This window comes from Meleagris gallopavo, chromosome 2, assembly GCF_000146605.3.
Source record: "Meleagris gallopavo isolate NT-WF06-2002-E0010 breed Aviagen turkey brand Nicholas breeding stock chromosome 2, Turkey_5.1, whole genome shotgun sequence".
In the NCBI taxonomy this organism is placed as follows: domain Eukaryota; kingdom Metazoa; phylum Chordata; class Aves; order Galliformes; family Phasianidae; genus Meleagris; species Meleagris gallopavo.
Window position 1 is genome coordinate 5,551,794 of NC_015012.2, and position 17,936 is coordinate 5,569,729.

The following is a 17,936-nucleotide window of genomic DNA, read 5'->3' on the forward strand; positions in this document are numbered from 1 at the left end:
CACTATGGATTTGCTGTGGAGGAGAAATTTGCTTTGCAGGACGTTTGCTCTTCCCGCCCATGGCCCCATGAGCCTGCCCAGAATGCTCAGCAAGGTTGACTGCACACAGGCAGCAGAGAGGGCATTCAGTTGGCTTCCACGTGGTTCTGACCTCTGCGCACTGAAAGGAGAAGCACAGAATGGCTCTGACCCCTTCTTTGGTAGGGACGTGAGCAGGTTTTGCATCTATGTAGACTGTTGTTGGAAAAATACCAATGAAAGATGTGAAATGACCATAGATAGATCAAATGCCCTTGAAAATACTACAGGTTTTTGTTTGCTTTTTTTCAAACGTGGTAAGAGAGACCCCTGGGCTCTCCAACAGAGTGCAGGAACCCGGCCTTACCGGCTGTCCTCGTTCTCAATGATTCGCTTGTAGCGCTCCAGCTCATTCTCCAGGGACTGCTGGTAGATCACCAGCTGGCGGCAGTCAGTCGTGTACTTCTCCAAGGTCCTCTCTGCTTCTTCTATCCCCTTCCTGAGGTTCTCAATCTGCTCGTTGTAAAGCTGAATTTCATCGTCATAACTCTCCTGGGTATTTTTTATCGCCTGCTCCAGCATAGTTGTCTGGCAAACAAAGATGGTGAGTAACAGAATCAGCTCTGAATTATTGGGTATCACTACCTGATAGGTATTTCAAAGGGGATGCAAGGCAAGACATGATCTGTTGAGCTGCGCTGCTGACACACAGAGGCAAACAAAAGTAACATCTGTGCAGTAAGTCTGAAGTGCCAGTCTCTGAAACGTACACTAACCAGGAGGTGGCGATGAGGCCCTTCCAAAGCAAGGGATGGAACTAAACATGTGGGCTGTTTCACCAAATCTGTTCTCACTTTCATCTGCTCTTTGGCTTGTTGTTATAGTTCATCTATCACTTGGGATTTTTTCCCTTTGAAAGCATCTTTTATTAAAGAGATGTATTCACAAAAACGTGATGGGCCTACAACTGGTTAATGGGTTCTTTAATAATTGAATGATTTCTGCATTTTACAGGCAGGATTTCCAGAAACCTTTTAAGAGAATAAATTTAGGATCTAAGTCCCTTAGCAATGATTCAGTTACACTGTGGTAAGAGCACTGATGAGTGTACAGGTTCAGTGCTGAGAAGGTGGAACTGATAAACTCACTGCAACACAGTTGTCATGTTCAGAAACTGGAAAGCAAAGGACCTCAGTGACAATTCAGCCATCAGATCCAGCCTTCACTGTCACAAGCAACAATATCATCAACTTCCACACATAAAGTTATTTAACTCTTAATCTTAAGGCCTGAGAATGAATCAATTAAGATGTAATGAGATATGAAGATTTGATTCTGAAAGCAGTATGATTAGTTTTCCACACAGCATGCTTCTTCAGGTGCCAGGAGATGGCTGATTTTCTCCTCAAATCATGGACTTACAGTCTCACTTGTTACTCTATTGATTCTTGCCCTTCCCTGAGCCCATCTGTCCTTTCCACCAAAGCATCAGACTTGAGAAAGAGTCTGAGGAAAAGATCAGGGGTATCGCTGTCCCTGAGTAACATGGTGAGAAAAACTACACTCAGATGCTGCTGTGGCTGTCAAAAGGAGTTCAAAATCCCACCAAAAGCTATTTTATGCCAATACAGTCATCCTCTCTCACATATACAGAGAACTGACATCTTGAGGCCCAAAAGAAGCTGCACCTGGAGAGGATGTGGTGATCATTCTCCAGTCCTATCTATCTACAAAGAAAACATTCCACTTCACAGACGTGCCGTATGCAACTCTACATGACTGGTTTCTGTTCACTATAGCCTCCTTCTGCTGTTCCATCTCCTGTCCCCTCTGTCCTCTCCTCTTTCATCTTTCAGTTTTTAACATGAGCCCATAGAAACCATAGAGTCATGGTTGCATTTATGTCTAACAATAGCAGTACCTCTGTCTGAAGCTTGTATTTTTGAGCCTGTAGCTGGCAGAGGATGCTCTTGTATTCCTCCAGCTGGCTCTGAAGAACAGGGATCCTCCTTTCTGCTACAAGCTTTTCCTGGTTGGAAGAAAACAACGTGTGAAAGAATATATGTTTCTATTAAATAAAGTTACCACTGAAAATAAACCATACATTACAAACAGAAAATGACAACAGACGAATGAAAAGTTGGGTACTGAACCTCAAGAAAACCCTTCCGGCATGACAAAAAATAAAAGCTGTGATACAGCAGTGCTGTAAAAGCACAGCTTGTGCTGAAAGTAGACCGCTTGTGTCTTCTTCTAATAAACGTCCTTCAGGCAGCTACTCAGATTGGTGTGAATTACCAGGTTTTCATCCTGTTTGTAGCTATTTATCTACAGTTACTCACATCATGCCTCATCACAACAAGATTTACTCTCTCTGGATATATGCATACATCCTACCAGCTCCAGCTCACACTGGAAGCACATCTACTTCCACCACCTTTGATCTACCCATTTTTGCAGTTAATACCCATGCTGACATGCACCTGTAACACACTGTCCCTTCTCTTGTTCACTCCAGTTTCCCAAAGCTACAATTAGGTTTTTTCTCATAATCAATATTCAGTACTTAACCACATTTGTTGCAGTTTTCATCTAACTAGCTGGGAGATCTGGTATACTTTAAGAATCAACATGGATTATTTTTCACTTACAGTACAGACCCTGCAGCATGCATTTACCAACAGCAACACTTACCTCAGGGATGCCAGTAGTTATAGGGGACACGCGAGGGGTCGTCTGGATGATCTGCTGTAAAATGTTGACGTAGGTCTGGATTTCCATGAGGTTCTGTGGCAAAGCAAAAAATATTTTTGTCAGAAAATATCATAGCTGCCTGTAATGCTCTGAGTCTTACTCCTAGATATTTATTTATTCCAATACATGGACGTCCAGATCATGTTAAGACCTGTTTTTGCCAATTAATTTTAGGCTTGGTTTAAACTGTTTGTGTCCTTAGAGTTTTACTGTGCTTGGGGTATTACAGGTAAGTGTCTAGGATACAATGCACTACACAGTCTTAATTAAAGGTGACGTGACTTCTAGTTTTACAGTACATTTTCAAAATGAGGATCAAATAATCTCTTCGAATGTGGTCTAAAAAGAGAAGCTTCCTCTTTCAAAAGTGGCAAAGATGAGACTCTGGCCTGCTGCAAGATCCTACTGCCCTCCCAAGGAGAAGGGGAATGCATGTATTAGAGTTGGCAGCAACTTAATCATACAGCCACAGGGTAATGTCCACTGGCTAACCAGAATGCTCTAGCTCAGAAAATCAGGATCCTCCCTTTCACAAACCCAACAGCTTCTTAGCATGAAATGTAAGACAGCCTGATCAGCTTGTTGCGCAGAATCGTAATAGAATATCCTCAGCTGGAAAGGACCCACATCATGGTAACAGGTCAAGAAATTCAAAACATTGCTACTGCTGTAGATATTGGATTCTGAGTAAGTCAGTTCAAATGCCTTCAGCCATCCAATTATTGCTGTTGTGATCATCGACTACATATAAATTACAAACTAAAACACAAACTGGATTTCCTTTTATTGGCCACTGGAACAAACCATGGAGAAGGATAAAGCTTCACACGTGTCTCTAGAAGAAAGCTCTAAAAAAGATGGCAAATCCAGCCAGTTACCTTCTTATATCTGTCTTTTGTGGCATTAATGTCATCCTGCAGGAACTGGGACTCGATCTGCAGCTCCAGGTTGCACAGCAAGGCTTCATCCGCTTCCTACAATGCACAGAGAGACATGAACATGCAGTCAGTACATAGGGCTGGAGTGCCACTGATCCACCACGTGAATCGCTTCACTGGTGTATGGAGAACTAAAGTCTACTGGGAGAAATAAAAATATTTTGAAAGCAATGAACAATAAGCACTTTATACATCGTGTTCTCCCATTGTACATACTGCTTTTCTGCATAAATATAATTTATGGCACAATTTAGCACAGGCAGTGTCAAAATATGCTTACTGTATGCTTTATGAATGCTGGGATCCTAGTAATAGACGCAGTGAAATACTGGTCGGTGATACTAAAAGACTGCAGTGGGGCATGAATCTTAAACAGATGACATCAACAGAGTAAAGCATTGATTTCTCTAGTGCTTATGATGGGGCATCTTGAGTCATTTTTAATATTCTCAGTGAAAAGTCCCCTTGAAAACAAACAGACTGGTCCAAACTATTTCCACTTCTCCTTTTGGTGTTATTTCATATATCACAAATATTTGTCAGACTTGGAGCCACTTCTGGAACTAAAAATGACAGATGAGCAAGACCAAAAAGTTGGTCTGCTGCAGAACTTTCTGTTATTTATATGTCAAAGTCTCAAACTCATCCTTGGCACTAGAGATAAGATCAGACAAGAAACCTGAATTTCACCATCAGTGTCACTCGTGGTAGTCCCAAAGCTGATGTTTCTCAATTTTTGTTTCTCAGAAAACTTTGCCATACTTCACAGGACTCCGACTGCATAGTTCATTGGACTGAAAAGTGGTGGATATAAATGCTGACTACTATAGCTGAAAAATCCCCACTGAGCATCAAGCCATCGTACAAAACATGAGGGTATGCATTTCTTCCCCAACTTCCAACTTTTTTAGAAAAGGAAAAGCTTAAAGAGGAGGAGAGCTGAGCCAGTGTCACCCCTCATGTTGCTTTTTAAGAGCAAGAGATTTTTTACTCTTGTTGCTAAAATAACAAGACCAAAAGGTGCCCCTTTGAAATGATGGACATGCCATTACTGTGTAATTCTGTCTCAGTGAGCAGATCACGGGTTGAAGATAAAATGCTAAAATCTACGGGCACAGCATGTGACTGGTAGAAGGGAATTGTTCTTTTTTAACATGCACAGCACGCACTATTCCAAAAATGTGCGGATGCTGCTGTTTCATTATGCCACCGAGCCTCCCAGCCAGGCTTGCTGACGCACTGGGAGGCTGCCCATGGACACACTCTGCTCCAGAGCCATCTCTCTGCTTTGTGAGGAAGCAGCTCACCCACACCAGCACGTTCGCCAGTCATCATGACTGCACCCTGCTTTTCTGCATCTGCTGCCATCTCATTGAGTAGAAGATCAGTGCAACAATGGTGACGTTAGGAGGCTTGTGGGCAGCCATAAAAGCCCCTCAGTCCTTAGGTAAGCACATATTTCTGCAAGTAGTAAGCAAAAGCAGTGTTCAGCTTTCCAAACATTCCTTTAAAGGGGAAAAATTTTCCCTTTTTCTCCTTCTTTCAAACAGACTTGTTTCATTGACAATGCCTTGTAATAAAACAATACAGTGCCTACAGATCTGTTCCTGAACTTTACAGTATTTGCTATTCACTCCACTTCCAAGCAAAAGCCATTTTGCCTTAGGTGATGATTCTAGAAAGTTGGTCCAAGAGATAAAGAAGCATCACCAGAGCCACTGTTTGCTGATTTCCAAACTGATTCTCCTTCTATCTGAAAAGGCAAACACTTACATCTGCTTGTGCACATTTCTAGGCTATATCTTGGGCACTACGCATACAGTCAACCGTGTTCTCTTCACTGTTTGCTGCCCCAAAGCAAGGAGCTGCTGCAAGCAAGGAGCTGCCTAGCTGTAGTCTGGGTTAAAAACACCCTGCAGCTCAAGATCACACTGGCTGTGCCCGGAGCGGTCCGTCAATCCTCTTTTCTTCAGCCACAAATCTGCTGAGAGAAATAATGAAGATGGATCCAGCAGCTCCAGCTATGCCTTACAAAATATTGACGTCCACCAATGTTTTTAAGAGTTCACAGGGTGCATGAGAGCTCTGCTAGCACTTTGGAAAACAGCATTGATGCAGGAGGTCTACAGTTCATTGGAGACGGATAAAGCTAACACACATTTTCTTAATATATATAAAGAACATGTCATTGTGACTGTGCTCACACGAAACATCTCCTCCCATTTATCTTGGGAGAAAAAAAACCACCAGCAGTTGTTTCTCACTGCAGAAGATGAAGGGTAAGCTGTGAGAAACAGACCTGGGGAAAGATATACTACAGCTTCCTTCACTCAGGCACTCAGGTGAAAGCTATTAGCCAAAGGAGAATGAATTGGGCTGTCCCACAGACCTGGTCTGGAAACTTCCTAAATATGTTAGTAAACTTTTATCTTTCCTCTGACCATTTATTATTATTATTATTAATATTCCTTTGAGATTTGTTCAGGAAACAGCAGCTCTGTGTAACCATTTCTCATGTTGCACTAGGAAAGGAACAAATCATGATCTTTTGTGCCTTCTTTTTGTTTAGAAACCCGAATGTACTTAGTTAACAAACATATTTTCTCCAGTCTTATCATGGGCTGTATGATCTTCACTCTCCATAAGACTAACAAATGGGCTCCTCCTGGCCCTGTGTGTAGACTCAAATTCAGAGAGGAGTTGTCTTCTGAACGGAACTACTAAATGCACCTAAACATGAATTTGCAAAATCACACTGAATGCAGAAGAATCAACACAAATTTCAACAGTAGGTCCCAAAACGAATGCAGGGGCCATCTGGTGATGCTCTAAAGGTGTACTAGACAGTAGATCCTCCAAGTCCCTGGTCTTACTGAAAAATTCATGAAGTCCTGAGGACAGCTGAGGCTATGGGCTGCGGACAGCATGTGCTGCAAAACCAGAATCAGGCTTTCCATGCCCTCCCATCTAGTTAGATTAGCCATGTAAGCATTTGCCTGAAGTATTCCTCTAAGACATTTTTTCCCTATAATTCAACATCTTTCTGTTTTATTACAGGCTCTATAACATTTCCAGAACATCATTCCCGATCTGAAATCTTCCACCATGCAGAATAGAGCACCTGTTTTGAACTACATCTTTAGAAATAGGCACTAAATAAGCCACTGGGGGATTCTTAAACACCAGTGATCCTTGGCCTGAACAAACTCAACAAAATGAGACACCAGCATCATTGCAAACACATATTTAGCCCTATATTAAGATTATTGTCTGTAAGCAGTGGGAAAGAACATAAATGCAAGAGCCAGACTAGAAAAATTCTTTACCAATACTTATCAAGAAGGTAATTGTCATTAAGACCACAATGCTAATTAAGACCTCAAAAGAAAATGAGAGTTATAATCCTGGCTCTGCCTCAGCCTACTTGCCTTAACACCTTCTGGCTTTATTAACACTACATCCTTGCTTTGAATATCCATACGCATGCCACTATGATGCTCCTTTTCCTATTTCTAAAGCACTAGAAATAACTTTAAAATGACATACAATCTTAAATAAAAGGGAAACTTGGATAGAGCCTCCTGTGTTCAAGAGATTTTCTGTGAAGTAGTCATATGACAGCTAGAATAAAACCTTGCACTGGTCCTTAGATCAGTGCAGCATGATGGCAGCTGGATATGGTGACTATGGGCTCTGGACAGCAATACTGTTTTCTCCTTTTCCATGTACAGAACAAGGATGTAGGGCCATGCTGGGTGGGTGGTGTCAGCCTTTTCTGTGTCTATCCGTGCCCCAACCCACCAGGGAGAGGTTGGCTGGCTCCGACAGGTTAACAGCCAGCGCAAAGCAAATATATATACGTATAAACAGGGTGTACAAGAGATCTCTTGGGTAGAAGATACTTTAAAACTAGAAATGGAAGAAAAATGGCAATGAAAAGTTCTTTCTTTCTTTCCCACTTTGCTGGATCTTTACCCAGACCTTCCTTCTGACTATGCTCATGTGGAACTTTCCATTCTGCTGACACTGATGCTTTAAACAAATTCAGATAAAATTTCAGATAAAAAGCAGCGAGGCACCAGTAAGAATTCTCAAAGGCTCCTAAGCAGTCAAAAAATCAAAGGGAAAAACAAAGACATTTGCTTTTCCATTTTCCCAGGTTTACCTTATTCAGGCGTTCAAGGGTCTCTTTTAGCTTCTGCTGATATTCACGTTCATTTCGGTACCTGCAAGTAGAACAAAGGATTATCAAGTTCAGCAGCCCATCCTTCTACAAACTGCATTTTTAACTGCACTATCATGCACAATATATGTTTCACACTAATGCAAAATATGAACCTTGAGAAGTCCCTGAAGATTTATTTATGCATTAATATTACATTTTTTTTTCTTTTTTTTGTTTTTTTCCCCAGCTGCTGAGAATAATTCCAGAACTGACTAACTTCTTGTATCTGGCTTATAGAGAAACAGGCAACAGAAAGCCACATACTTGCTATCATGTTGTCACAGGAAGCCCAAGAATTAGATTATTTACAATAAAAGCATAATGGATGATGTTGGGCTACAGTGACCACCTCTCATCAGTGACTACTACATGAGTATTTGCTACGCTGGCACATTAGCATTTCATAGAATCATTAACATTTAATTAGAAACATTAGCATTTAATTACATTGTACTTGATTTTCTGTTCTAACTGGTGTTGTTCAACAAAAATAACAGAAACATGAAACAAAAGTTGCAATTCTGTACATTGATTGCATAAGAATAATGATTTTCTATTTGAATGCATTGATGGATTAAGTGTTATGTCCTCTTCAATATCAATTCATACATTAGTTTAGTTATCAGTCTTAGTATGGACTGCATTTAGCCAACAACTCTTGTGCATTTATAAAAATTCAGTGAGTGCATAATGTGCATATTTCTATACAGAGTGAACAATGGATGTATAGTGTGTGAATAATCATTGCCCCCGTTCATTGCTGAGGGTTGGACTGGATGGCCTTTAAGGGTCCCTTCCAACTCCAACGATTCTGTGATGTTATGAAATAGCTGGGCCTCCTCTGCTGAGCTGCCATTTTCTAACAAAACTAAAACAATGTCATTTTGCCAAACTGCAGTAACACAAGTTTCACTTCCAAGGGTACAACCAAGAATATTCAACTTCAAAAGCAAGACTGCATTTGTTTCTGCTATTTATTCATTAAGACACCCCCAACAAATTTTCTATCTTATAAATATTTTGTGGACACTTGACATTTTCTGGCAACTGGGCAAGAATAAAGCAGATTGTGCCAGCTTGGGAAAATCAAATGCATGGCTACAATATAAAGATGGATTTGCACTCCTAATAATATGCAAAATTCCAACAGTGTCAGGGTCTAAATCTCAGCCCCAGCGCCATTCAGGTCTTTTCTAACCTAGCTAGCTGTGAGGTCCTCACTCAAAAATTCTTCCAATGACTAAAATGCTCAGCTGCATTTTCCTTGCTTCTCAAATAACCCAAATCTCTGCTGTGTCACATACACAGAAATCCACCTGTCAGCCATGAGCTGTGGATAACTGTTAGTATTCTATTATTATTCTCTGAATGAGGATTGCTTTTAAGGGATCTTAATGCACTCCATAAGCTCAGTGCAAAAGGGTGAAGGACCTCTTAGAAATGCTTCAGAGATCTCATGATGCAACATGCAAGCCTCTGTGCTGCTGAAATGTATGCTAGTGGCTAATAAGCTGCATGCTCTTACACTTCCAACCTGGTGTCCAAGTTCAAGCAATTAGCAGGACATGTTTAAAGGAGGTCTGCATTTCTTAGATAGCTGCTAGTTGACCTTTCCTTGCCCTTAAGAGCCATAAGACTCATCTGCTCGTTTAAATGAACAAAAAAAATTCTCCTCATCCAGTCAAATAGCTTTACAGATTTAACAAATGTTTTTGGACTCTGTTTAGAAAAAGCATTATTAATTGTTTTTTTTGCACAGAAGAAAATAAATGGAGTGGAGGTGGTTGCCAGGTTCAAACACAGCAGAACAGAGCTGTAAAGGATCCCATTAGCTCATGTTCCTGAGGTTAGTAGCTCCCTCCTGGAATACTTACAGATATTTATTGAGCTTCTTGAGCCCTTGCACAGCTACAGGCATCAGCCCTGTGTGACCAATGGCTATGCAGGAGGGAAGCCTGACTCTGGGCTTCATTCTCTGCTGGAAAGCAATGCTGCAGACAACTTTTCCCATCTTCTGCTGCCAGCTCCTGAAAGATGTGGCAAGGAAGGCCTCTCTCATGCACACTTTGTCTCTGATGCAACGCAAGGGCTGCCTTCTCTCCACAGAGAAAACATTCACAATACATCCTAGTGAGGTTCAACGGCCAGAGACTCAATTCGGTGTCAAGTCCATGCCTTTAATATACAGAGATATATGGGAATGATGCCTCTCTGTTGAGCCCTACTGAGTTTCTTCCAGCAATACAGGAAGCTTCTCAGCACATCACAAGACAAGACAAAACTTTTCTACTAGGTATAAGTTTCCCTGAGGCATCTCACCAGCCTTTTCTCAACAGAAACAACAGTCATTTGAGCACCAAAGAGAGCACAAACTGCAAAATGCCAGTCCTATGAGGATGACAGACAAGCTAATAAGGATTGTATTTCACGCCCTGAAGGCTGGGACGAGCCCTGTGTGGGCTCTGCTCTGCTGATTTGTGAACAGATTGCTACCTGCGTTATTACAAAGCTGCTAAAGTGCAAGATTTCAGCACTCTGAGGAGTGCGTGGAGGCAGACAGGACCACCTCACCTGCAGGATAAAACTATGGCCAGAGTAGTGGCAGCAGTGCAGAGACAACCTCTGCTGACAAGGCTTGAAGACAGCTTTGCCAGTGCTCATCAGGCATCATCAGCTCAGAGGTTCCCAGCTCTGGTGCTGTGTTACCTGCCTTCATTTCCCCTCATCGGTGTAGTTTCTATACTGCAGCCCCATTGGGTGTCAGCTTGTCTGGGCATAACAGTGCAGGTAAGAGAATCAAGTGCCCATTTCTATGTCTGGTGACTTCCAGGGAATCACACAGCATGCAAAACCCACAAAATTAGCACTGAATGAATTTTAAATGGAATGATCGATTAGCAAGACTTTTAATTCCTGAAATTAATTAATTCTGCTCAGCCAACGGTAACCGTACTAAAATCTGGGCTTCAGCATCTTTCCAGATATTGCAGAGAGAGAAATACAGTCCTTTCCCACAAACAGATGTACCGCTGCTGTAATAACGATGCTCTATAAAAATTAGCATAATTAGCCCTTTTATGAGTCGCATCCAAACAGTTCCTCACTGTGCTTTTTTCTAACTTCAAGGGAACAAATTCTCCCCTGGCACAATCTGAACTATTCACATTGAAGTGAAAAGCTATGGACGTGCCTACAGAGGGTTTAAAAATAAATTTAAACCTAGGATATACTTTGCAGTGGTTCGCATACCTCTAATTTTACAGACAAAGTGGTTGCAGAGTGTACTGTATGTATTATAAATCTATTTCCCTAATGATGAATGTGAGTAAAAAGAATGTGTTGTGAGAGCTAAAACTCTTTGTCTTAGTGAAAAGCACAGACACACTAGAACAGGTTGCCCAAGGAGGCTGTGGATGCCCCATCCCTGGAGGCATTCAAGGCCAGGCTGGATGTGGCTCTGGGCAGCCTGGTCTGCTGGTTGGCGACCCTGCACATAGCAGGGGGTTGAAACCAGATGATCATTGTGGTCCTTTTCAACCCAGGGCATTCTATGATTCTATGATATGATTCTATGATTACTCTCTAAGAGATGTTATCAATCCTAGCACACCAGAAGTCAGTGCTTTATGTTCCAAAACGAATCAAGAAACCCCTACGCTGTTCTTCTGCTGACTGAAAGCACAGGCAGGTAGGAGTGCTGGAGCACTGCAAAGCAGGAGCTTTGACTTCTGGCTGCAGGCACGTGGCACAGCCCCAACATAGCACAGATGGTTATCACTCCATATTTGAGGAGCAGAAAGCACAAGTGTCAGGATGGCTGTGAGCTGCAAATAGGGTGAGCACTCAGGATGCACAGTGCTAGGGCACTGACCTTTTTTTAAATCCAACCAGTCGTTGAAAAGCTTTCACACCTGTTCTGCAAGTCAAATACAACAGCTTCCAAAAGGGGATAAACAAAGCCCAAATTCACCTTAGAATTGCTCAGGTTGAAAAAGACCTCAAAGATCATCGAGTCCAACCACAACCTAACCGTATTACTCTAACAAGCCTCCGCTAAATCATGTCCCTTGGCTACATCCAAACCAACAGAAGTTCAAATTTCAAAGCTACAGATATAGAAGGCCATTGCAATGGAAGGGCAGTGGCTGCTTTTTGACCAGATTGCCTTTGATTATCCCACAGAGTTTCTTTTTCACTTCTGATTACTGATGCTGAGTGAACATCCCAGGGCTGTGTGATGAGACACCAACTAATTTTTCTGAGAAATCACTAACTACCACTGTACCAGGTCCTAAACCTCATTTTCTAAAAGTACAGTGCTTTCTATGAGTATTTATGACCTCCAGAGCCTTGCATTCTTCACACTCATTCACAGCCTATGCAAAACACCGCTAACAAAAAGCAAGTGATGCTTGTCAGATCCTGCTGATGGGGAGCTGTACAGGTCACTAACCCACAAAGCATAAAGTTGGATGCAGGAATCTATCAAAAGGTATTTCTGTCCATTTTGCACATATTTTTAACTAATATGTAGCTGGCACTGAGTTTAGTCAAAATCTCATAGACACTGCTTAATTAAAACATACAAAAAAGTATCAAAGTTGACAGCTAAATTACACCATTGGCTCTTAGTTGAATTTCCTGCTCACGCTTATTGGAATACAGAACTGCCTAATCTGGCACTCATTACTCATTGACTCACAGCCAGGGAGTCATGAATTTCTGACCACTTCCAGCATTAAGCCTCAGTGCACCTTCATGGGTTGTCCTCTGTTGTTGCAGATGAGAAACAGAGATGAGGGTTGGGAATTTATTTGTGCCACAGTTCCCACAAGCTCTTTGTGTGGCAGCTCGCTGGTACTGGGTTGGAGCTACTGATATTTATTTATTTTGACTGGCTCATTTTTTGCCCCATGAATAGCTGTGGCAGCACTGCAGAGCAGCATGCTGGGCTCGGGAGGGCAGGATGAGCACTTGTTAGGGTGGTTATGGCTGCTGGGAGCGATGGATCATCAAACCACGGCATCAAGATGCAGATGGTCACGTTGCCAATTGCCTCACACCTGCTTTCTGGCTCTTCCCAACTGTGCAAAGAAAACCCAAACAAACCCAAACAATTGTAGAAACTGAAGGGAAATACAACAATCTTATACTTGCTAGTCCAGAGGAGAGGGAAATCCATAGAGGAACAAATTGAAAAATTATGTGATTTGGCTAAGGTCAGACCAAAGTCTGTGGTGGTGAAAAGGGATGAAATCTCAAGTGACTCATATATTTCTGCAGCAGCAAGACAGTGCTGCTCCAGCTGATTCATCCCCTTCCTTCTTAAAAATGTTTTTGGTGACTTCAGTGAGCACTGCCTGGGAGCAGCTGTGTTTTTATCAAGACCATTTCTTGAAAATACTTCACTTGCCTCCTTCCTATCCTTGTCAGTAAGAAGTGTTTCTAACCCAGAGTAGCTTACATGGTGTTCCTCTCTCACCTTTTGGTGGGAAAGTGAAAAGTTTCACTTCAGCTTGTATACTGCTGCCAAATTTTCCCTTCTCTTCCATTGTCAGTCCTTTTATCAGCAACATTCACCAGGTCTTGTTGTAGAAGTAATTAGGCAACATGGCCGAAACTGGCCGCTGCTGAAGAGAAGGGAGTACGTGTGTCTGGAGGCACTTCCATGCTTCAGCCCGTAATTCTCCTGCTCTTATTTAAAGTACCAATGAAGCTAAAGAGAAATGAAGTTTGAGGAAAATTTTCTGACAGGTATTGGTTAAGTAGCATGTGCCAGAAATATTGGGACGCGAGGAAAAAAAAGGAAGTTAACTAGGCAAATCCCTCTCACATACCAAGAAAAATAATTATTTTCTCTTTTTTCATCCTGCATCCATAGAGGCTGGTCCAGGTGATTTACAACACCTGTAAATAATAAGAGTTTCTTAGAGATGTCCTAAAAGTTTCAGGAAGTGTTTGGAGTCTTGTAACTCTCTGCCATTCAGACACATGCCTCATTTTGTGCCAGGATGGTTTTCTAATTGGTCTTTTCCCTGTTGGCAGCTCAGAGCACAGCACTGCTAAAGCTAAGAAATGACAGCGTGTGCCATGGTGAAGGAACACTGCCCCCCTGGTAGCAGGGACAGCATGAAGAGCAGAGCTGGTGCTCCCTACACACTGCATGCCATCCCTGGCTACAAGTCTGAAACACGAGGAGAGACATCACCATGCAAGAGAAGCAGCCAGCGACCAAACCTACCCTTAGGACACAACTACAGAAGCAATACTACCTCCTCCCTCCCTCCTCCAGCCTTACTTGTTGCGGTACTCATCAAGCATGCGCTGCGCATCCTTCTCCTCCCGCTCCAGCTTGGCCCGGTCGGACGCCAGCTCCCGCATTCGTTGGCGGTTGAACTCGATCTGCCCGGCGAAGGCTTCGTCCAAGCCCACCAGCTCATCCATGCGCTGGAAGGTCTCCAGCTGCTTGCGCAGGATGGTGTTGCGCTGCTCCAGCACGCGCGCCCTGTTGATGTAGCTGGCGAAGCGCTCGTTGAGTTCCTGCAGGTTCTCCAGGCCTTGGGCTTGGGCCAAGCTGTCAAATTCGGGGGAGCCCCGCAGCTCATCGTAGGCGTCCGAACGCTCGTACTTCTCCTTGCGAACCTCGCGGAGGAAGCTGCTCCTGTACATGGCTTCGGGGGGGCTGTGCGGTGCCGGTGTCCCCTCTTCCGTGCCTGCCTGTCTCTCCAGTTTGGATCTGATTTGTGTCTGGGGGGTTTGGGGAGGAAGAATTGACCATAATCACCCCCCAGATGATTAGGACTTGTCTCCAGGGCGGTTTGTGGCACTAAAGGCATCATCTGCAGCAGTGAACTAAATAAATCCCAATGGCCCCGCCTTGGGGCTGCCCGTCCAGGCGTCAGCAGTTCAGAAGAGCTTTCTTTTTGAGCGTTGCAATTGCATAGGCAGAATAAAAGACAGCAGTGTCCAGCTTTTGCCTGGTGGATTATCCATGGACAACAAAATGAGCGCTTTGCAGTTTCAGAGGCTGAGTTCAAAGCCTGTCCTGGCTGTGTTGCAGGGGAGAGCTTTGTCCTTTGTTGTTGTCTCCAGGCACTGTGTACAGGCCTCCTGCTGAGCCAGGATTTTGGTCCGAGTGGATGGAGCAGCTTGATTTTTGTTATTTGGCAGTTTTGCAGTTGTTTGGGATTACATTATGGTTTATAAAAAGGTCAGCATGGCTCCTGCTCCAACTACAAAATTTGGCTATTTGGTTCTCACCTCATACTTCATCACATCAGCCTTTCCTGTGCGTTAAGTTTACCAAGCATAAGAGGCATGAAAGCAGGAGGATCACAGGCATACTTTAAAGAGTTGGTAGTCCAACTGAGGAGTAGCTAAGTGCCATGTCCCTTCGTGGCATGGCAGACATCAAGTTACCTCATGGGGAATCACCATCCTTCCTTTCATCCCTTTAACCCCCCTCACATGCCACCATTCCCAGAGAGGCTTTAGTTTCTCTAATAGAGATAGATGTACTTCCTGTAACTTTTTCTTCTGAAGTCTTTACCTCTTCGTACACAGTTTTTTCTTCCTCCAGAAGCACTCACACAGCCAAGAAGCCCAACACCAAGACAGTCCAATATTGACATCTCTGTTAATAATTCATTTACATTTAAGTCACTTTTTCACTTTTTAACGGACACATCTAGTATGGATATTTAGATCATATATCTTGAAACCTTAATAGAGAGTGACCTTAATAGAGAGTGGCCTTAATGACAGCAGGCGCAGAGAAGAAAGATGCTGGGTGCTCAGGTGATTCTGAAATTCATCAGCTGTGTAATCAAATCCGTACCTAGAGGAATAAAAAGCCCATTAGAGGTTTTCCTCATCTTTCCCATTCTGCTTCAGATTTTTTGGAAATGCAAATAGGGGAAGATCAAGTGATCTTTCAGAAAATCAAAATAGGGTTTGTGCACACATCATTGAGCTCTGTACACAGCCTCTGAAATAGTTAAACAACAAAACAGATAGTTTTTTATATATATATATATACATATTTATATATATATATAAATATATATTTGGGATCTTCATGTTGTACAGAAAGCAAGCCTTCCACACAGCACCAACACGCAAATATTTGCAGCTCTGTGGCGAGACAAGCCAGCCCAGCCAAACAATGCAGCAGCTGCTGATGTTTTTACAGAGTTAGTCTTCCAGAAGAGATCAGAAAGCAGATTCTGCTGGACTGTAGGCACTATGTTTTTATGGCAAGAGATTTTTAAGCTTTAGAATCATAGAATTACCAAGGCTGGAAAAGACCCCTGAGATCATCCCAGCCAACCGTCCACCTACCACCAGCATCTCCTCACTAAACCTTGTCCCTTAGCACTAAACCACGTCCCTTAGGTATCCTATCAGAACAGAAATAGCCTTTGAGAGAACACTCCCATGCCTCCTGAGGCTGGGAGCAGCACTGACTCTACACTAAACATGAACCTTAACTCTCTAGGCAATAGACACAAAAATGTCATGTTCTGCTACAGGCTGCATTTCTCCAAGTGGGATTCCTGACTCAGTAAAGTCTCACCTTGGGTTGTTTCTCTGCTGGCTTGCTACAGACATTGCTTTACTGTGGGCAAAGCAAGTATGCATGGCTCATGTGTTGTGCTCATGGCTTCCTCTGACAGAGGCTCTGACTTTTGGTGAGGGAGCATGAGGAGACATTCTGGCTTCCAGAGAGCTCACAGTTGGTCCAATGCAGCAAACCAGAGTGATACAACCTGAAAGACAAAAACAGCTTGGCCGAGACTGCAGATGTTACCCTGTTTCTTTTCAAACCAAGAATGTCAAAAGCAATATGGAAAAATCAATCTACTCCTGCTATGCACTGAATTATTTGGCTCATCTAATGGACCACCAAGGTGAATTTCATACAAAGAGATCCTTAAGTGATGGCTCAAAGACCAAAAGATTATCAATAAACACATTAATGAAATGTCTGACAAACTGCTGCTTGGAAGCTTCCTAGATTTTTATCAGTGTGCATGTAGCAAAAAATCACTTATATAGAGAGAATCTTTTTTACCCATTGCCCACAATATCAATAAAAAGTAACAATAAGAAACGTTTCCTATCTTTCCTTCTTTGTTCCCAGTGTACGCGCCTTGTTCCTGCGAGAACAAAATCTGAAGGCTGGCTCTTTGCATTGTAAATGTGCTCTATGATACATCATTATCGCCCCAGAACAAGTGTTTACCTACTGCTGCACAGCTCAATAAAGCCCTGATGCAGTGAGTGCTTTGCTTCCTCTTTAATTGCTTGTACTGCCATGAACTCCCTCGCAGTCTAAATTGGCTATAACCCTTATGTACAACATCAGCATATTTTACCAGTGCCACCAACCTGCATGTGCTCCTCACTGTTCAGCTCCGCCAACACAAGTTTCTCATGCTAAATCAAACCAATTTAAACCAAACACACAAAACACAACACAACCATCCAAACAAAACCTCTTCCTGCTATTTTCTCAGTAAGACCATGACAGCTCGTTGGTCTACCTACTTAGCTGCCATGAACTGATCCCAGACACTGGTAGGGCTTTACACTCTGTTCTCTCTTGCTGTCCTTTGAAGTTGCTTTGTTTTATTCAGAGCCTGACACTAATAGCCCAAAGTATCCTGTTCCTTTAGTCCAGAATGAAACTTCAGAGCAGTGCATGCTAATGAAATTCCAAATGCGCATTTCATGGCAAGGTCTCATTAGGCAGAAATTGAGATTATTTTTCATGCTGAGAATTGAGGTTATTCTTCATGCAGAGAATTGATGCTCAAAAGGCCGCGTCACATCGCATGGCTGAAAAGAGCGGTGGTGCAAGGCATTCAGGGCACATCTTCTCCGTGAACATGAACATGACTAATGAGAGAGACGAGATGAATTGAGGCTGATTAGCTTTAAGGAAGACTCAAAGGGATGTAACTTCAAATAAGAAAGAGTCCATTATATAGGAAAAAAAA

The 17,936-nt window shown here is 42.7% G+C and overlaps 1 protein-coding gene across 1 annotated transcript in view; it reads right to left on the reverse strand.

The window, feature by feature from the left end:
- BFSP1 (beaded filament structural protein 1) overlaps positions 1-17,936 on the reverse strand; it is a 36,663-nt gene that overhangs the window by 6,245 nt on the left and 12,482 nt on the right. Inside the window, exons 2-8 of the mRNA XM_031552296.1 lie at positions 16,511-16,703; positions 14,234-15,772; positions 7,876-7,936; positions 3,651-3,746; positions 2,713-2,805; positions 1,940-2,047; positions 386-606 (exon numbers count right to left, since the gene is read on the reverse strand). Coding sequence (XP_031408156.1) covers positions 386-606; positions 1,940-2,047; positions 2,713-2,805; positions 3,651-3,746; positions 7,876-7,936; positions 14,234-14,604 — 950 coding nt within the window. The 5' untranslated portion in view covers positions 14,605-15,772; positions 16,511-16,703. The remainder of the gene's footprint in view (positions 1-385; positions 607-1,939; positions 2,048-2,712; positions 2,806-3,650; positions 3,747-7,875; positions 7,937-14,233; positions 15,773-16,510; positions 16,704-17,936) is intronic.